The 16897-nt window shown below is 37.7% G+C and overlaps 1 protein-coding gene across 1 annotated transcript in view; it reads left to right on the top strand.

Moving 5' to 3' along the window:
• The window catches only part of VEGFC (vascular endothelial growth factor C), a 110717-nt gene that overhangs the window by 56824 nt on the left and 36996 nt on the right, over positions 1 to 16897 (top strand). Inside the window, exons 2-3 of the mRNA XM_056114185.1 lie at positions 13398 to 13611; positions 15877 to 16067. Coding sequence (XP_055970160.1) covers positions 13398 to 13611; positions 15877 to 16067 — 405 coding nt within the window. The remainder of the gene's footprint in view (positions 1 to 13397; positions 13612 to 15876; positions 16068 to 16897) is intronic.

Below are 16897 nucleotides of genomic sequence, written 5' to 3'. Positions count from 1 at the left end.
ACCCCACCCCCCAATGCCTGTGGGGTAGATGAATTCTGGTTAACACTCTATCTACTTTGACTAGCTTCATTGTTTCGATGAAAGTTGCACCATTATTATTTAGAGTTTACCCCCCCCCCCCGCCAATCAGCCATGCTGAAAAAGCATTGTGAAATGATTTGCTTTCTACAGCTGGGTTCAAGAATTAAATAATGTCGTGCGGCCGCTATTGTGGCCGCGCGGTTTTGGATTTCTGCTATTTTACTTATTAACCCTGGAAGTATTTCTACTGAGAGTCAGATAATTAAGAGATTGGTTTCTGTGCTCTGGAGTCATGGCCCTGCCGGAGAGCCGCTCGTGGGGGGGGGGCAACTGGTGACCTCGGTAGGGCATGAAGGATGGGCCGGAACGTCCCCGTGCCATGAGGTTTCAGTCGCGCCCCCACTCCCGGCTCATACCTGCTCTCCACAAGGCTCCCATGTGGCCACCATCTTTCTTTCCAGAGAGGAGAGGGAGGAAGGGAGCAACACCCTTTCCCCTCTGGGCAGACATGATGGCCTGGATTAACGCATAGTCCTTTCACTTTTCTGCTCCAAGCTGCTGGCTTCTGCATTAAGTCCTTGTGCTTCTGGGGCCGTGGCCGTGCTGGAGAGCTGCTCGTGGGGGGCAACTGGTGACCTCAGTAGGGCGTGAAGGACGGGCCGGAATGCCCCCTGTCCCATGAGGTTTCAGTCGCGCCCCCATTCCCGGCTCATACCTGCTCTCCACAAGGCTCCCATGTGGCCGCCATCTTTCTAGGAAAGATATATTTTTGTCTATTGCATTAAATGTGCAGATGTCACTGAATGTTCACTATGAACTGATGTCATAGTCTGTGTCGGCATCAAATTAGGAAGTTATCTCAAGCGTGTCTGTATGATTCATATTATTTCTTTTGGTTCTGGTGGTGTCAGAAATCAAATCCTTTGCTGCAGAGATGCAAGGGAACTGCTCTATTGCTGAATCACATCCCAGGAAAATCAGTTTCGTAAAACAGTATAGTTTCTAAAAGACTTCTCTAACAGATTTCAATGAGATTGGTAGTTTCTTTATAATTTAATTCACAGATGTGATAACCTTAAAAAGTGTTGTTTTTAAAAGAGTAATTTATGCTACCAGTATAACAAGTGTCCAATCTGTATTATGGCATTATAATATTTTTACATTGGCAATAAAGTATCAAAGATAACTAAGCAAAATATAACTTCTCATTAAAACTTCCATTATTAAACTATAATGTAAGTTATCTGCTTCCAGGCTTACCTCTCTGTGGCCCATTGGTTAGTATAGACACGGAAGAAGGTGATATGAATTTGCCACCTTCATTGAGACATTAGGTAAAATTGATTTGCTAGGATTATATAATATATTGAAAGTTTTCACTTCCTTGAATAATCCCATTTGAGTTTCCAGAATGACTTATGATGTTCTACTAAGAGTTTTTAATATGTTTAATATTTTTATAAGTTTTAATATTTTTAATATGACTCTTACAGTTATGCCTTGGATGGTTTATCTCATTGAAAACCCTCTGTATTCTGCCACTGAACCCAAAATTTGTATCCAAAAGGATACTTTATATAACTGGAATATGCTTTTGAAATTTATATATGTGCCTAGTATGAATAGCAAAGGAAACAGAAACACCTGTGAATTTAAGTGGCTTGCACTTTGGATGGTAAGGAATGAATAAACGAGTTTCTATGCCATTTTGGTAGACTAGCTCCACTTCTTTAATGCTTAGTTCCGATCTTGTTTCCCAAGATGAAAGAAAGATAAATCAGTGATCTTGTAAAGTTATTTCCCTTGATAACGACCTTCTGACAGATTAATTCCTGTGGATAATTGGCTTCTTAGAACAGAGATGATATGTGTGATGAATAATATAAAAAAGATTTTCTTTGAAAAATTTTAGTAAATGTATTATCTTTTAGAACTGCAAATTGTGCCAGACAATCTGCACTTTATCTTGTGAAATTGCTCATTAGCAATGTACAGCTTTCAAATATGAAATATGAAATATTACTTATGCAGGTTTTTGCAGATAGTTCTGTACAGCTTAAGGAATAAAAATACTAACAGGACTTCTTCCTCTCTGGAGAAGCTGTGTTTTCTCTTGAACATGTAATTCTCCTTCTTTCTCCTCACATTTTTCTAAGTTTATTTCAATAAAAATGATTTTTCCAAAAAAATAAGTATCTCTCATTTTCCAATTTAAGCACTGAAGAGAAATATAGCAGACAATTAACCAGACTTGCCGATGACCTGTTGGGCCATTTCATGAAAATAAGTAGTGATCTCTAAGTTTCTAGACTTTCCATTCTATATTTGATAGGACTACATCAATGACAGGATTTTTCATAATTCAGTATTTGCATCTCCCTGTGAACTTTTAATTTTATAAACTTATGAAATGGACCTTACACTTTTGACCAGACTGCAGTAGAATTGCAGGCTTTGAGGATACTTTTTCTTTCTTTCAATTTTTCATTTGTTTTCTTAAATTTTTGTTTGTTTCTTTCTGCTTACTCGGGGTTTACTCCTGGCTCTGTGCTCAGCGATCACGCCTGATAATGCTCGAGACACCCTATGGCATGCTGGAATTCGAACCTGGGTTGGTCCTTATCCACTGGACTATCTTTCCAACCCAGAATTGCAGCTTTTGTAAAACTAATTTTCACTCACTGGCACAGTGAGGGTTGCGAATAACAATTCTGGATGGCAGTTATGGTTTCCTTCTCTTTACCACTGATTCTCTGGGTGGTTATTCAGATTATTTTCAGAGATATGATGACCTGTATGTTTTTACAGCTCTTTCCCTTACTACCAAGTAGAGGAACAAAAGGAAAAGAAGTTTTTTTAAGGTGTGTGTAAAGCTGATTAGAGATCAGTCTCTGCTCTCTTCATTCATTCACATTCATGTGAAGATTCTACATAAGCAAAGAGAGAGAGTTATAGTGTTCGTGAAACCCCAGATCTCTTTTTTCATCATGTAATTTCTCCAGAAACTAGAGATTGTTTTTTATCCCTCTGTTAGAGTAAGAAGGAAATTCCTTAACACTTATGAATTTTCTGGAAAGACATTTTTCCTAATCGTAGGGCCTGAATTCAACATTGAGTGCAGGCTGTAACATCCAGAGTATCTCAGAATCTTATATTGTCACATAATTTGTGACTTGCTAATGTGTGTGTGTGTGTGTGTGTGTGTGTGTGTGTGTGCAAGGTACATATGAAGAATGAATAGAACCTTCTAACTGATCCCTTCAGAGGTAGAAAGCAAAATTTATTATTATCATCACTAGTGCTTTTTGTGACAATTGAATATCTATTTGTAAGACACTTTTAAGATATTACGAATTCCTTCAAAAATAAGTATGTCTATATATGTATACATATATATATGTTAACTTTCAAGTAATTGCTTTAGCATTCTGAAACACATTGGTGAACGTGAAGACTCAAGACAGAATCAAGAAAGAACCTTAGTTTCCTGTGGATCATGCTTTCACTTAGAAGACTTTGAAGTTATATCTGGTTATTTTCTAGGTTACTGGAATCTCTTCAGTTTCTGAAAAAGTTAGAATAGGAATGTGTAATGGTTGTCCTCCCATTGTTCATCGATTTGCTCGAGTGGGCCCAGTAACATCTCCATTGTGAGACTTCTTGTTACTGTGTTTGGCATATTGAATACTCTCGGTAGCTTGCCAGGCTCTCTGAGAGGGGCAGAGGAATCAAACCTGACTCAGCCAGGCTGGCTGCGCGTGAGGCAGACGCCCTATCGCTGTGCTATCACTCCAGCCAGCATTTATTCTCAAATATTTGGTTTAAAAAATATTTGATCAAATAATAACTCAGAGTAAATTTTAATTGATCTAAAATTCCCTGTTAGCACTGTTATTCTTTCCTAAAGATGTGAAAAAGGACAGTTCCATCCTTCACAATAATATTTATGATATACTTATATAGCAAATGTCAGAATCATAGCAAAATTCTATGAGGAAGACAATGTGCTCATTTTCCAGAGTAAAAGAAGGTTCAAAGAAATTAAGTCTAATGTGAATGTGAATGGTCTATAACAGAAATGGAAATCTGGATAATTTGATCTAAAGTTTATTGTTTTCTATGGAAATCAACAGTATCAAGCCATTTGATATCATTTTTTCCCAGGATAGCCCTGCATTTGCAATTTACTGTAAATTAATATATCAAAAACTGCTTTGTGCAAAAATAAAAATAGCAAGTTAAAAGCTGAAGTGAGAATTAATACTGTGATTTTCCAATATGCTTAGAGAGCACAAGCTCTTTTTTTCAATTGTGTTATGTTGACTTACAACAGTATTGGGATTATTGTTTTAGTAGAAATGTAACTGTGCCACAATTCACCACCAGAGTGCTGCTTCTTATTCTGATAAGAAAAAGTTGCCTATGTTCATTCCTTTAAAATTTAAAATGCAGAATGTCCAAAGAACAGCATAATAATTACCTTAATCCTACAATATGGAAAGTAAGTCTTTTTGTTATATTCAGTGACATATTTGTTATTCTTAAGAGCATATGATCATGTGTGTGGAACCTGTGTATAAATTTTGTAAAACATCTTATATTTATTGACTATATGTATACACTGTGCATAGGCAATATACTGCATATAAATTGTGTAGCTCACAAGTTGTTTCATGTCCCTATTTTCATGTCTAAATTATACAGGTGTTATGTTATGCAAGTCTCACATATTTTGTATTATATAGGTCCTTCAGTGTCAGGATTTGCATTCTATACTGATTTCTGTTTGTACAGTTTATTATTAATCAATTCTTTATGATCAGTTTATATTTACTATGATAAACAGCCTCACCATGAATTCCCATAAGTATCTGACAGAACTATGTTACCACTTCTACTGAATAGAAAAAACTTAATTCCACACAGTAAAGTTTCTAAAGTGAGAATTAATACTGTGATCTTCCAGTATACTTAGAGAGAACTTACATTTTTAAAAAAAATTGTGTACGGAGCTTAATTTTAGAGCCCTTCAAAGGGAAATAGCTCACTTTCTTTGAAAAGCTGTACAAATTTATATTCCCCCTAGGATTGAGTGGAATTATAGTTTCCTTTGTTTTGCCATCACTGAATATATATTAATTATATTTATTCTTTGTGAATATTCAGTTCAGTTCTTTGCCTGTTTATCTATTGAAGTGTTTATTTTTTCTTATTAACATATTCATGTGAATTTTTATGAATTTTTTCTTTGCCATCTGTCATGTATATTGCAATTAGTTTCCCTACTTTATTGTTTGTCTCTTATTTTGTTTATAGTGTTTTCTACTATACAAATAGTTTACATTTTTTATAATTATCTTTAGAAAGGCCTTTCTTGCCTGAATAAAAATATAGTAACTTTTTATAGTATGTTTTGTTCATTTTCTTATATTTTTCTTGGCTGTGAATTTTATCTTTATTTTTTCCCTACTAGATAGGTTAATGTTTCTCTTTTGCTATAATAATTGTTATAGCTGCTTTTCCATTTATGAATTTTAAAGTGGGCAAGTAGTTTGCCTTAAAATTTCAAAAATTACCTAGTCAAATATTCATCCTTCCCCCCAACCTTTTGCTTCTGCATTTGGTTTTTACTTTTCACTGTGTGGTATATGTATATCGTATTGCAGTTCTGCATGGCAGATCAATACCCTGTTCTGGAAATGGGAGATTTGTGGGATCAATTCAGGTCATAGCCTAAGATTTAGGGAAAATTATCACAACTGAGTTTTGGGGGAAAGTATTTTAGAAACCTATCAATCACACCCATTCTCTTTGTGCTATAGAAGTACTCAATAAGACAGTGTTAAACAGAAACGCAAGTATGAATTTTACTCTAGGTGACAGGGACCACAAATACCCATGACCCCATGAACTTTCATGAGTTTTGTCTCCACTGGTAATCCTTTAAGATGCCCAAACTTTTTTTAAACACTGAGTTTTGTGTCATACTTTTTTTTTCTTAGACAAATGCTTTTTAAATATTTCATTAGGATACTGTGAAGATATTTTTTCACTTGTGCTTAAGTGAAAGCAAGTGATATCCTCACCTTTCGTCAAGTTAATCTTGTAAGATATATCAAGAACCAGTCTATCTATTCTAAGGATGATAAAATGATGGATTAATTCTAGTATTTCATAGCATAGACCCAGAGACAAAGTGATATGCTCCGTTAAGGCAATAAAGACTAAAGTTAATAGCCAGTTTTATATTAATTAGGTAGTAATATATTTCATAATCTACTGGCTATGAGGCATTACTGTAATTGACTTCATTAGATTATTTTTCTCAAACTATAGTTCCAAATTGGTCTGTCAGAGTAACATAGTATAAAATAATATTGAAAATATTTTCAATTGAACATTTTGGAAATCTTAAATGAAATAAATTAATATTTAACTTTAAAGGTTATTAAAGCTGAACTATAACTTGGTGGAATGTGAAATATAGATTTCAATCCAAGCCTATTAGTGGGATGGAGGGAGTATTAGTCTGCATTTTTAGCAAGGTTCCAACTTTCTTATATGAGCTAACATTTGAAAACCCGTTAACATTTGAAAATTTGTATTTACTTACATATTTTTTATTAACTTATATTGCATTTATTTATATATTGACAATATAAACTTGACAATATAAAATTAATGTTTGGTATTGATTAGCAAGCAAGCACTCAGCCTTTTGAACTGTTTCTCTGGCTCCCAAAGCTAACTTTTGTTGGGTGGGAGGTCTCCTAGGTGGTACTTGGGAGGCATGGGGACCCTTCTAGCTATTTGCAGCAATTCTCCAGCTGCTAGCCAGGAGATGCTGATGTCTGTGATGCTGGGGATTACCTGGTCACCAGATAACCCAAAGGCCTCCATAGCGACACCCAGTGGTGCTCAAGTATCTTTCGGTGCTAGGAATTGGACTGGGGTTAGACATGTGCTAGGCATGCACCTAAACTACGCATATGCCAGGACTATCCTGGCCCAAGCATGTAATTTTATATTCCCTCTTTTGGTGGGAGAGGGAGGAGACTGGCGGCTCCCCAAATAAAAAATATCCTTGCAGTACTAATGCTGATATTTACATGCCACTGTTTCATGTGAATGATTTTGAAACAGTCACCTGTAAAATGAAGATTTTCTAATTTCAGCATCCTGTTTAATGATATTGCATTGAGTTGATCATCTAAAAGAAGCCAAGGCAATAAAGCGAATTGGGTTTTACTTGTATGTATATATATATATATATATATATATATTATAATAATTATTTATCTCTGAAGGTATTATCAAACATGTGAAAGTTATAAATAAAATGTACATTAATTAAAATTTCTTGATATTATGCTGACAGCATTATTAGATTAAAAACCAGCTATTTTTAAAAATTTTTATTAGTGAAAAACCATGAGGTACAGTTGTACCATGAGGTACAAATTTTTGTGCTTGGGTTTCAGTTATACAATGATCTAGTACCATCCCTCCACCAGTGCCCATTCTCCACCACCAATGACCCCTCTGTGCCAGGGCATTCCCTTTTGTTCTCTCTTTTTTGGGTGCTGTGGTTTGGAAAAGAGGCATTGAGGTGCAATCATGTTTGGTCTATAGTCTGCTTTCAGCATGCATCTCCCATCCTGGGAGGATCCTCCCAAAACCTTTATTTGGTGCTCCCTTCTCTATCTGAGCTGTGTTTCCCCCTAGCATGTGTGGCTGGCCTCCAAGCCATGGAGTAAACCTCCTGGTACTTATCTCGGCTATTCTTGGGTGTCAGTCTCCTATTTTGTTACTCTGTGTTCCCCAGATGAATGCAATCTTTCTATGTCTATCCCTCTCTTTCTGACTCATTTCGCTTAGCATGATACTTTCCAAGTAGTACCACTTGTATGTAAATTTCATGACTTCATCTTTTCTAGCAGCTACATAGTACTCCATTGTATAGATGTACCAAAGTTTCTTTAACCAGTCATCTGTTCTCGGGCACTCGGGATTTTTCCCCAGATTCTGGCTATTGTAAACAGTGCTGCAATGAACAAACAAGTTCAGATGTCACTTTGACAATACTTTTTTGCCTCTCTGGGATATATTCCCAAGACTGGTATTGCTGGGTCAAATGGGAGCTCACTTTCTAATTTTTTGAGAATTGTCCATACTGGTTTCCAAAAGGACTTAACCAGTCGGCATTCCCACAAGCAGTGAAGGAGGGTCCCTTTCTCTCCACATCCTTGCCAATACAGTTCTTTTGGATGGGGGCCAGTCTCTGTGGTGTGAGATAATATCTCATTGTTGTTTTGATCTGCATCTCCCTGATGATTAATGGTGTAGAGCATTTTCTCATGTGCCTTTTTGCCATTCGGATTTCTTCTTTGAGAAAGTTTCTGTTCATTCCATTGCACCAATTTTTGATGGGGTTGTATGTTTTCTTCTTGTGGAGTTCAACCAGTACTTTGTACTTTCTTGATATCAACCCTTTGTTGGATGTGTTTTGGGGGAATATCCTTTCCCATTCTGTAGACTGTCTTTGTAATTTGATCACTGTTTCTTTGGAGGTGCAGAAGCTTCTTAGTTTAAGATAGTCCCATTTGTCTATCTCTGTTTTCACTTGCTTGGCCAGTGGCGTCATATCTCTGAAGATACCATTTGCTTCAATGTCGTGAACGGTTTTGCCAACTTTGTCTTCAATGTACCTGATGGACTCCGGTATGATGTTGAAGTCTTTAATCCATTTTGATCTTACTTTTGTACATGGTGTTAGGCAGAGATCTGAGCCCATTTTTTTTTTGCATGTAGCCGTCCAGTTTTGCCAGCAAAATTTGTTAAAGAGGCTTTCCTTGCTCCACTTCAGATTTCTTGTTCCCTTATCAAAGATTACATGATCATATGTTTGGGGGGAGATGTCAGTGTGTTCAACCCTGTTCCATTGGTCTGCAGCTCCGCCTTTGTTCCAGTACCACACTGTTTTAATCATTACTGCTTTGTAGTAGAGTTTGAAGTTAGGGAGGTTGATTCCTCCCATTTTCTTTTTACCAAGAGTTGCTTTAGCTATTCGTGGGGGCTTATTGTTCCATATGAATTTCAGGAGTTTTTGCTCCATTTCTTTGAAGAATGTCATGGGTATCATTATAGGGATCACATTGAATTTGTACAATGCTTTGGGAAGTATTGCCATTTTGACAATGTTAATTCTTCTGATCAATGAGCAGGAGATATCTTTCCATATTCTCGTGTCCTCTTTTATTTCCTGAAGTAGCGTTTTGTAGTTTTCTTTGTACAGGTCCTTTACTTCCTTACTTAAGCTGATTCCTAGGTACTTGATTTTCTGGGGCACAATTGTGAATGGGATTGTTTTCTTTTTTCACGTCACTTTCTTCTCTCTCACTATTTGCGTTTAGGAAAGCCATGGACTTATGTATATTGATTTTATAGCCTGCAACTTTACTATACAAGTCTATTGTTTCTGGGAGTTTTTTGGTAGAGGTTTTAAGGTTCTCTAAGTATAGTATCATATCATGTGCAAATAGTGAGAGCTTGATTGCTTCCTTTCTTACCTGAATTCCCTTAATATTTTTTCTTGCCTAATGGCTATTGCAAGCACTTCCAATACTACATTGAACAGCAGTGGAGAGAGTGGGCATCCTTGTCTCGTCCCTGATCTTACAGGGAAGTCTCTGTTTTTCCCCATTGAGGATGATGCTTGCTGTAGGCTTGTGGTAGATGACTTTAACTATATTGAAGAAAGTCCCCTCTATATCCATTTTTGTGAGGGTTTTTATCATAAACGGGTGCTGGATCTTGTCAAATGCTTTCTGTGCATCTATTGATATGATCATATGGTTTTATCTCTTATTAATATGATGGATTATGTTATTGGTTTCTGAATGTTAAACCATCCTTGCATCCCCAGGATGAATCCCACTTGGTCATGGTATATGATCTTTTTGATGAGTTGTTGAATTCTATTTTCTAGTATTTTGTTGAGAATCTTCACATGCATGTTCATCAAGGATATCGGCCTGTAGTTTTCTTTTCTTGTGGTGTCTTTGTTTCCTTTTGGTATTAGAGATCTACAGGCTTCAAAGAAAGTTTTTGGTAGAGTTTCTGTTTCTTCAGTTTCCTGGAAAATCTTGAGAAGAGCTGGTAATAGATCCTCTTTAAATGTTTGGAAAAATTCACTAGTGAATCCATCTGGACCTGGGCTTTTGTTTTTGGGAAGACTTTGGATTACAGTTTCAATTTCCTTGATGTTAATAGGTCTATTCAGGTACTCTAGATCTTCTTGAATCAACCTTGGGCGATTATGGGAATACAGGAATTTATCCATTTCTTCTAGGTTCTCTTGTTTCATGGCATACAGACTTTCAAAGTAGTCTCTGATGATCTTTTGTATTTGTTTAGTTTCTGTTGTTATATCCCCCTTCTTTCTGATTCAGTTTATTAGGGTTCTCTCTTTTTGTTTGTGAGTCTTGCTAGTGGTTTATATATCTTGTTTATTTTCTTGAAAAACCAGCTTTATTTCTTCCTAAGAAATTCTTGCAGGGCTATAAATTTTCTCCTTAACATGACTTTACTGCATCTTATAGGTTCTGGTAGCTTGTGTCTTCATTCTCATTTGTTTCCAGGTATCTTTTGATTTCGTCCTTGACTTCCTTCCTGACCCACTCATTGTTCAACATTGAGTTGTTTAATTCCCAGGTGTTTTATTTGGTTCTCATGTCTGTGTGTGATTCACTTCTATTCTCAGTGCATCATGGTCTGAAAAGATTGTTGATACTATTTCTGCCTTCCTGATTCTATTGAGTATGTTTTGTGTCCTAGCACATGGTCTACTTTGAACAATGTTCTGTGTGCACTGGAGAAGAATGTGTATTCTTTCTTTTTGACATGTAAAGCCCTCTATAACTCTATAAGCCCTCTCTCTTCTACTTCTTCCTTCAAAACCAATACTTCCTTGCTGAGTTTTGTTCTTGTTGATCTATCCAGAGGTGATAAGGTGATTTTGAAGTCTCCAACTATTATTGTTTTGCTAGCAATGTCCTCCTTAAAATCTGTTAGCAGTTGTTTTAAATATTTAGCCCTCATTAGGTGCATATACATTTAAGAGTGTGACTTCTTCCTGTTGTACTTATCCCTTGATGAATAGAAAATAGTCTTCACTGTTCCTTCTAATCTTTTTCAACCTAAAATTTATGTTGTCAGGTACTAGTATGGCCACCCCAGCATTTTTTTTTGCTTTTTGGGTCACATCAGGGGTTACTTCTGGCTCATGTACTCAGGAATTACTCCTAGCGGTGCTTGGGGGACCATATGGTATGCTAGGAATCGAACCCAGGTTGGCCATGTTGGCTGCGTGCAAGGCAAACGCCCTACTTGCTGTGCTATAGCTCCAGCCCCCACCCCAGCTTTTTTGAGGCAGCTGTTTGCTTGCAGGATTGTTTTCCATCCTTTAACTTTGAGTCTGTGTTTGTTCTGACTGTTGAGATGAGTTTCTTGTAGCAGCAGAATGTTGGGTTATGTCTGTGAATCCATTTTGCCACTCTGTGTCTCTTAATTGGTGAATTTAGACTGTTGATGTTGAGAGAGATTATTGTTCAGGGGTTTTGTGTCATCTTTCTGTAAGGGTCTGCTGTGCTTATAAGGTTTGTCTTGTCTTACAGTAGCCCCTTTAGCCCTTCTTCTAAATTTGTTTTTGAGTCTATGAAGTTCCTGAGCTGCTGTTTAACTATAAAATAGTGTACCATTCCTTTGAGTTTGAGTGAGAGTTTAGCTGGATAGAGTATTCTTGATGAAGCATTCATTTCAGTAAGTTTTTTCATTATATTCCACCATTGCCTTCAGGCTTGGAGAGTTTCCTCTGGTAGGTCTGCTGTTTATCTAAGGGGTGCTCCTTTGTATGTGATTTCCTTCTTTGACCTTGCTTCTTGCAGTACTGTGTCTCTATCTGCCACATCTATCATTCTAACTATGGTATGTCTTGGAATGTTTTTGTTAGGGTCTCTTTTAGCTGGCACCCTTTGGGCTCCTTGAAACTGAACGACTGCATTGCCCAGCTCAGGGAATTTTTCAGAAGTGATTTGTTTAATTGTGTCTTTTTCATTGGGATTTTTTCCCTGACCTTCTGGTACTCCAATGATTCTAATGTTGTTCCTCTTGAAATCATCTCCTACGTACTTTAGAGCTATTTTGAGGTCTCTTGCCATTGTTTGTTGTTTCCTGTTGTCTTGGTGAAGCTGATCTTCCAGCTCACTGATTCTCTCTTCAGCTGTGGTCATTCTATTGTTGAGGTCATTCTACTGAGTTTTTTATTTTATCTATGGAATCTTTTATTCATGATATTTCTGTATGTAGCTTTCCAATTTATGCTCTCATTTCTTCCTGAATTTTCTTGATTGATCCATTATTTCTTTCATGTCCTCCTTCAATTTACTGGATATCTGTCTCACTGTTTCATTGAGTTCATTGAATATCTTCATTACTTCTTATCTGAATTCTTTCTCAGAGTGGTCCCTTAGGTGAATAGCACCTACTGAGGCTTCTGGTCTCTTTTCATCGTCCACTCCACTTGATGGGTATTTGCATTGTTTCTTCATGTTGGTGTAGAGGTATGGGGACTGATATGTTACACGAGATTTCTGGGTATGAGTACACTACCTGCGGTCATGTGAGCATTGGCCAGCCCAAAAGAAGGCCACGCCCACTTTGGAAGAGGCCACGTCCCCACGACTACCTGGTGTGTGTGTGGGGGTACAACCTAAGGGTGGCAGGAGAGACTGGCACAGCGTTGGGGATGTACAGGAAGAAGCTCAGGGATGCTGAGCATCTCAGGGTCCTAGAGGAATCCTGGGACTTGTGCGTGGAGAAAGTCCAAGTCCTGGGTTCGAATAGTGACAGATTAACTGACCTGGTGGGAAGAAGACCGCCACAGCATTGGGGATGAACAGGAAGAGGCTGAGCGTCCAAGGGTCCTAGAGGACACCTGAGGCACATGCGCAGAGAAAGCCAAACCAGCTATTTTTAAAGTAACACTGTAGCACTGTCCTCCCCTTGTTTATCAATTTGCTCAACCTGGCACCAGTAAGGTCTCCATTGTAAGACTTGTTGTTACTGTTTTTGTCATATCGAATTAGATTCCATTTTTAATGTATGTCAATTCTAGTTTAATTCCGTTTCAAATGTAATGACAGTATTAATTGCGATTAAACAGTGTATGTACTGAGAAGAGTTCCATAATTCATGGATAATTGATATTATTTAATAGGCATGAGCATATATAATATAAAACTTAACTTTATTTTTTGCACATCTGTCTCCAAATTCCTTCGACTGGTAAATAATTGAATTGCATGTTTCTTTGACAGGCTTATGCAGGCAAAGATCTGGAGGAGCAGTTGCGGTCAGTGTCCAGTGTAGATGAGCTCATGACTGTGCTCTACCCAGAATATTGGAAAATGTACAAATGTCAGTTAAGAAGAGGAGGCTGGCAGCATAATAAAGAACAGCCCAATGGCAATGCCAGGACAGAAGAGACGATAAAATTTGCTGCGGCACATTATAATGCAGAGATCTTGAAAAGTAAGTTGGGGAACTCAAGTATGTAATCAGCTTCAGCTAATGATTCAGTAAAAGTTGCAAGTCTGATGCAGCGATTGGAGCATTTTGTACCCCAGGACACCTGAAAGTACAGAAGATGGAAAATTTTTAAAATTTGTTCAAATTACCATATTTATTATTTTGTGTTGAGTGGTTTTGCTGATTTATTAAATAGGAAGCCTAGAAAGCCACATGCATACAAATACTAGTTACTTTTAATTTTTTAATTGCAGGGCCATCCCTTTGCAAAAACTTTAGATAAATGGATCTCTTGTGTATGCTTTCTGAGCTGAATTCTTTTATTATGAAATCATTGTACATCTGTAAATCATAATACATTCTGTTTGGAATTGAGAAGCGATAGCACAGCGGGTAGGGCGTTTGCCTTGCACGCAGCCAACATGGCCGACCCGAGTTCGATTCCTCTGCCCCTCTCGGAGAGCCCGGCAAGCTACCGAGAGTATTCGATATGCCAGACACAGTAACAACAAAGTCTCCAATAGAGACGTTACTGGGCCCGCTCGAGCAAATCGATGATCAACGGGAGGGCCTTTACCTTACCTTTTACCTTACCCTTGTAAATTATGTAAAATTTTCATTTTAAATGCTGCTAGGTGTCTTGCTGATTCTTGGTTAATTGACTTGAGTGCTGAATTGTTTTTTGGTTTTGATCACTCCTGAGGTCTCATGTGACCACATGGGGCGCTTGGGATTGAACCCGGGTGGACTGCACAAGGCAAATGCCTTACCTAATTTACTCCCTCTGCAGTCCAGAGAGCTGAGTTTTTGTGAAGTTACTGAGATACCTACCAGAAAGCTTCATATAAGGCTATGCTATTATGTAAAACAGCATATATTGGTGAACTGCTTTTAATATTGAAGTATCAAGATTTACAATAATATTAATGTTGCTGCTCTATGTTCACCACTGCAGAACCTACATTTCCAAACCACCATTGCTAGGTGCCTTATCCTACCATCCACACATCCATTTATTTACAGATTCAGTTCTGTGCGCAGAAATTGAACCAGTCCTGCAGCAATATTGCTAACATTTACCTTCCATTGTTCCATGTGAAAAAGTTATCTGTAAAATGAAGATTTTTCTAATTTCAACTCCCTGTTTACTGATATTGTATTGATGTTCATCAAAAATGAAGTCAAGACATTAAAATGGATTGGGTTTTATTTTTATATATGCATATATGAAAGTATTTACATCTGTCTAAAAAAGAAAAAAAGCCCCTTAGCCTAGAGAATTAGTGTGTTTGTTTATAGCACCTACCTTGCAACTTTGCCATATGAGTTCATGAATTCTAATCTCTCATGGACTGTATGTGCCCAGTTCTCCTTATGATTCTAGTGTCACAAAGACAAAAACAGAAAACCACCCATCAGTTGTTGGATATTAACCAGTAGAAATGTTTGAAATTTTAAATTATTTTGAAACTCAAGCTCACCAAATGACTTCATATTGAGTAAACATTCATTTGTGTCTTTCTTCCAAAATTTTTGTTTTAGGGCACATATGGGAGAAATAAACCATGATATTTTAGGAGTACATAAAGTGTAAAATAAGAACTCATTGGAAACAAAATTTCAAGGGAGATTGGAAGAAAGAGGAAATTTTGACTTTTCTAAAAAATCTTATTAGGACACAAATCCCAATTGGTGGAAAATATCCCTGCATTATGAAGGAGCAAACATCATAAAATTACTGAAAGATGCCAGACCCCTGATCTGAAAATGATACCTAAATTAAATCCAAAACCATAACCATCTTCTTATTTACATCTAAGTTTAAAAAGAAAAATCAAGCCATTTGTTTATATTTGCTTTGAGACTGCAAGTTATTGCACATACAATAGCAAATGAGAATGATCCCCTCCCCCACACACACACTTTGCAGGTCTTGCAAACATTTGTGTGTTTTATTTTCATTTTCTTAAGTAAAGAAAATCAAAACATAAGAGCCGTGGTGGAATATTGGTGTGATTTGACAAAAGTAGAATTCTAATGCAGGTTTTTCTATGGCAGTCAAAATGAGGTGTTTTATTTGTTTTTGTTTGTTTGCTTGCTTGTTTGATAAATCTCCTTGCTGCCCTGTTCAATGTATGGTTCTGCAGTTCAAGTTAGTCATGTACTGAAATCCTGACATCTGAGATCAAACATGAGTGGCTCCTAGTGCTGTGGCTTTTCCCCTCTCGTGCCTTCTTATAACTTACGCAGCTTCCCTTGACTTGACAGGTATTGATACTGAGTGGAGAAAGACTCAATGCATGCCACGTGAGGTGTGTATAGATGTGGGGAAGGAGTTTGGAGCAGCCACAAACACCTTCTTTAAACCTCCATGTGTGTCCGTCTACAGATGTGGGGGCTGCTGCAACAGCGAGGGGTTACAGTGCATGAACACCAGCACAGGCTACCTCAGCAAGACGGTGCGTACCTCGGCCTGAACGTTGCCAAGAACTGACCTGAGCTATAGGCCCTTGAACCGTCCTTGGTTCGGGTCAGTGCTTCTTAGGTTCTCTTGAGAGAACTGTCTTCCTTTCTCAGCAGCTTTTGGGTTTGATGGAATAAGATCACAACCACCAGAATGAATGATTTTCGGTCTCTGATTGTATAGTGCTATCAAAGGCAAATGAAAAAAAGAATGCATGTACATACATACATATGTGTCTGTATATGGATAAAGTGCATGCAAACATGTTTACATATCTCCACACATTAGTATTGCCAGGAACCTCATATATTTGTATATACATGTATGTTCATCTCTTTAGGTTAAGCATTTTCTTTTGGAAAATGTTTAAAGTGTGTTTATTTTGGGAGGGGTGAGAGCTCAGCGGGTAGGGTGTTTGCCTTGCATGCCGCCGACCTTGGTTCAATTCTTCCGCCCCTCTCGGAGAGCCCAGCAAGCTACTGAGAGTATCTCGCCTGCACAGCAAAGCCTGGCCATCTACCCATGACGTATTTGATATGCCAAGAACAGTAACAACAAGTTTCACAATTTGCTGTGAGATGTTACTGGTGTCTGCTCCAGCAAATCGATGAACAATGGGAGGACAGTGCTACAGTCTTTATTTTACTGTATTTTATTTTGCTTTTTTGGGGTCACACATGGAGATGCTAATGTCTTACTCCTGGCTCTGCAATCAGGAATTACTCCTGGCAGTTCTGGGGGACGATATGGGATGCCTTGGATCAAACCTGGGTTGGTCGTGTGCAAGGCAAACGCCCTATCTGCTGTACTATTGCTCCGGCCCCA

Source organism: Sorex fumeus, unplaced genomic scaffold (genome assembly GCF_029834395.1).
Source record: "Sorex fumeus unplaced genomic scaffold, SorFum_2.1 ptg000024l, whole genome shotgun sequence".
NCBI lineage: Eukaryota > Metazoa > Chordata > Mammalia > Eulipotyphla > Soricidae > Sorex > Sorex fumeus.
This window is presented reverse-complemented; position numbering and strand designations above follow the sequence as displayed.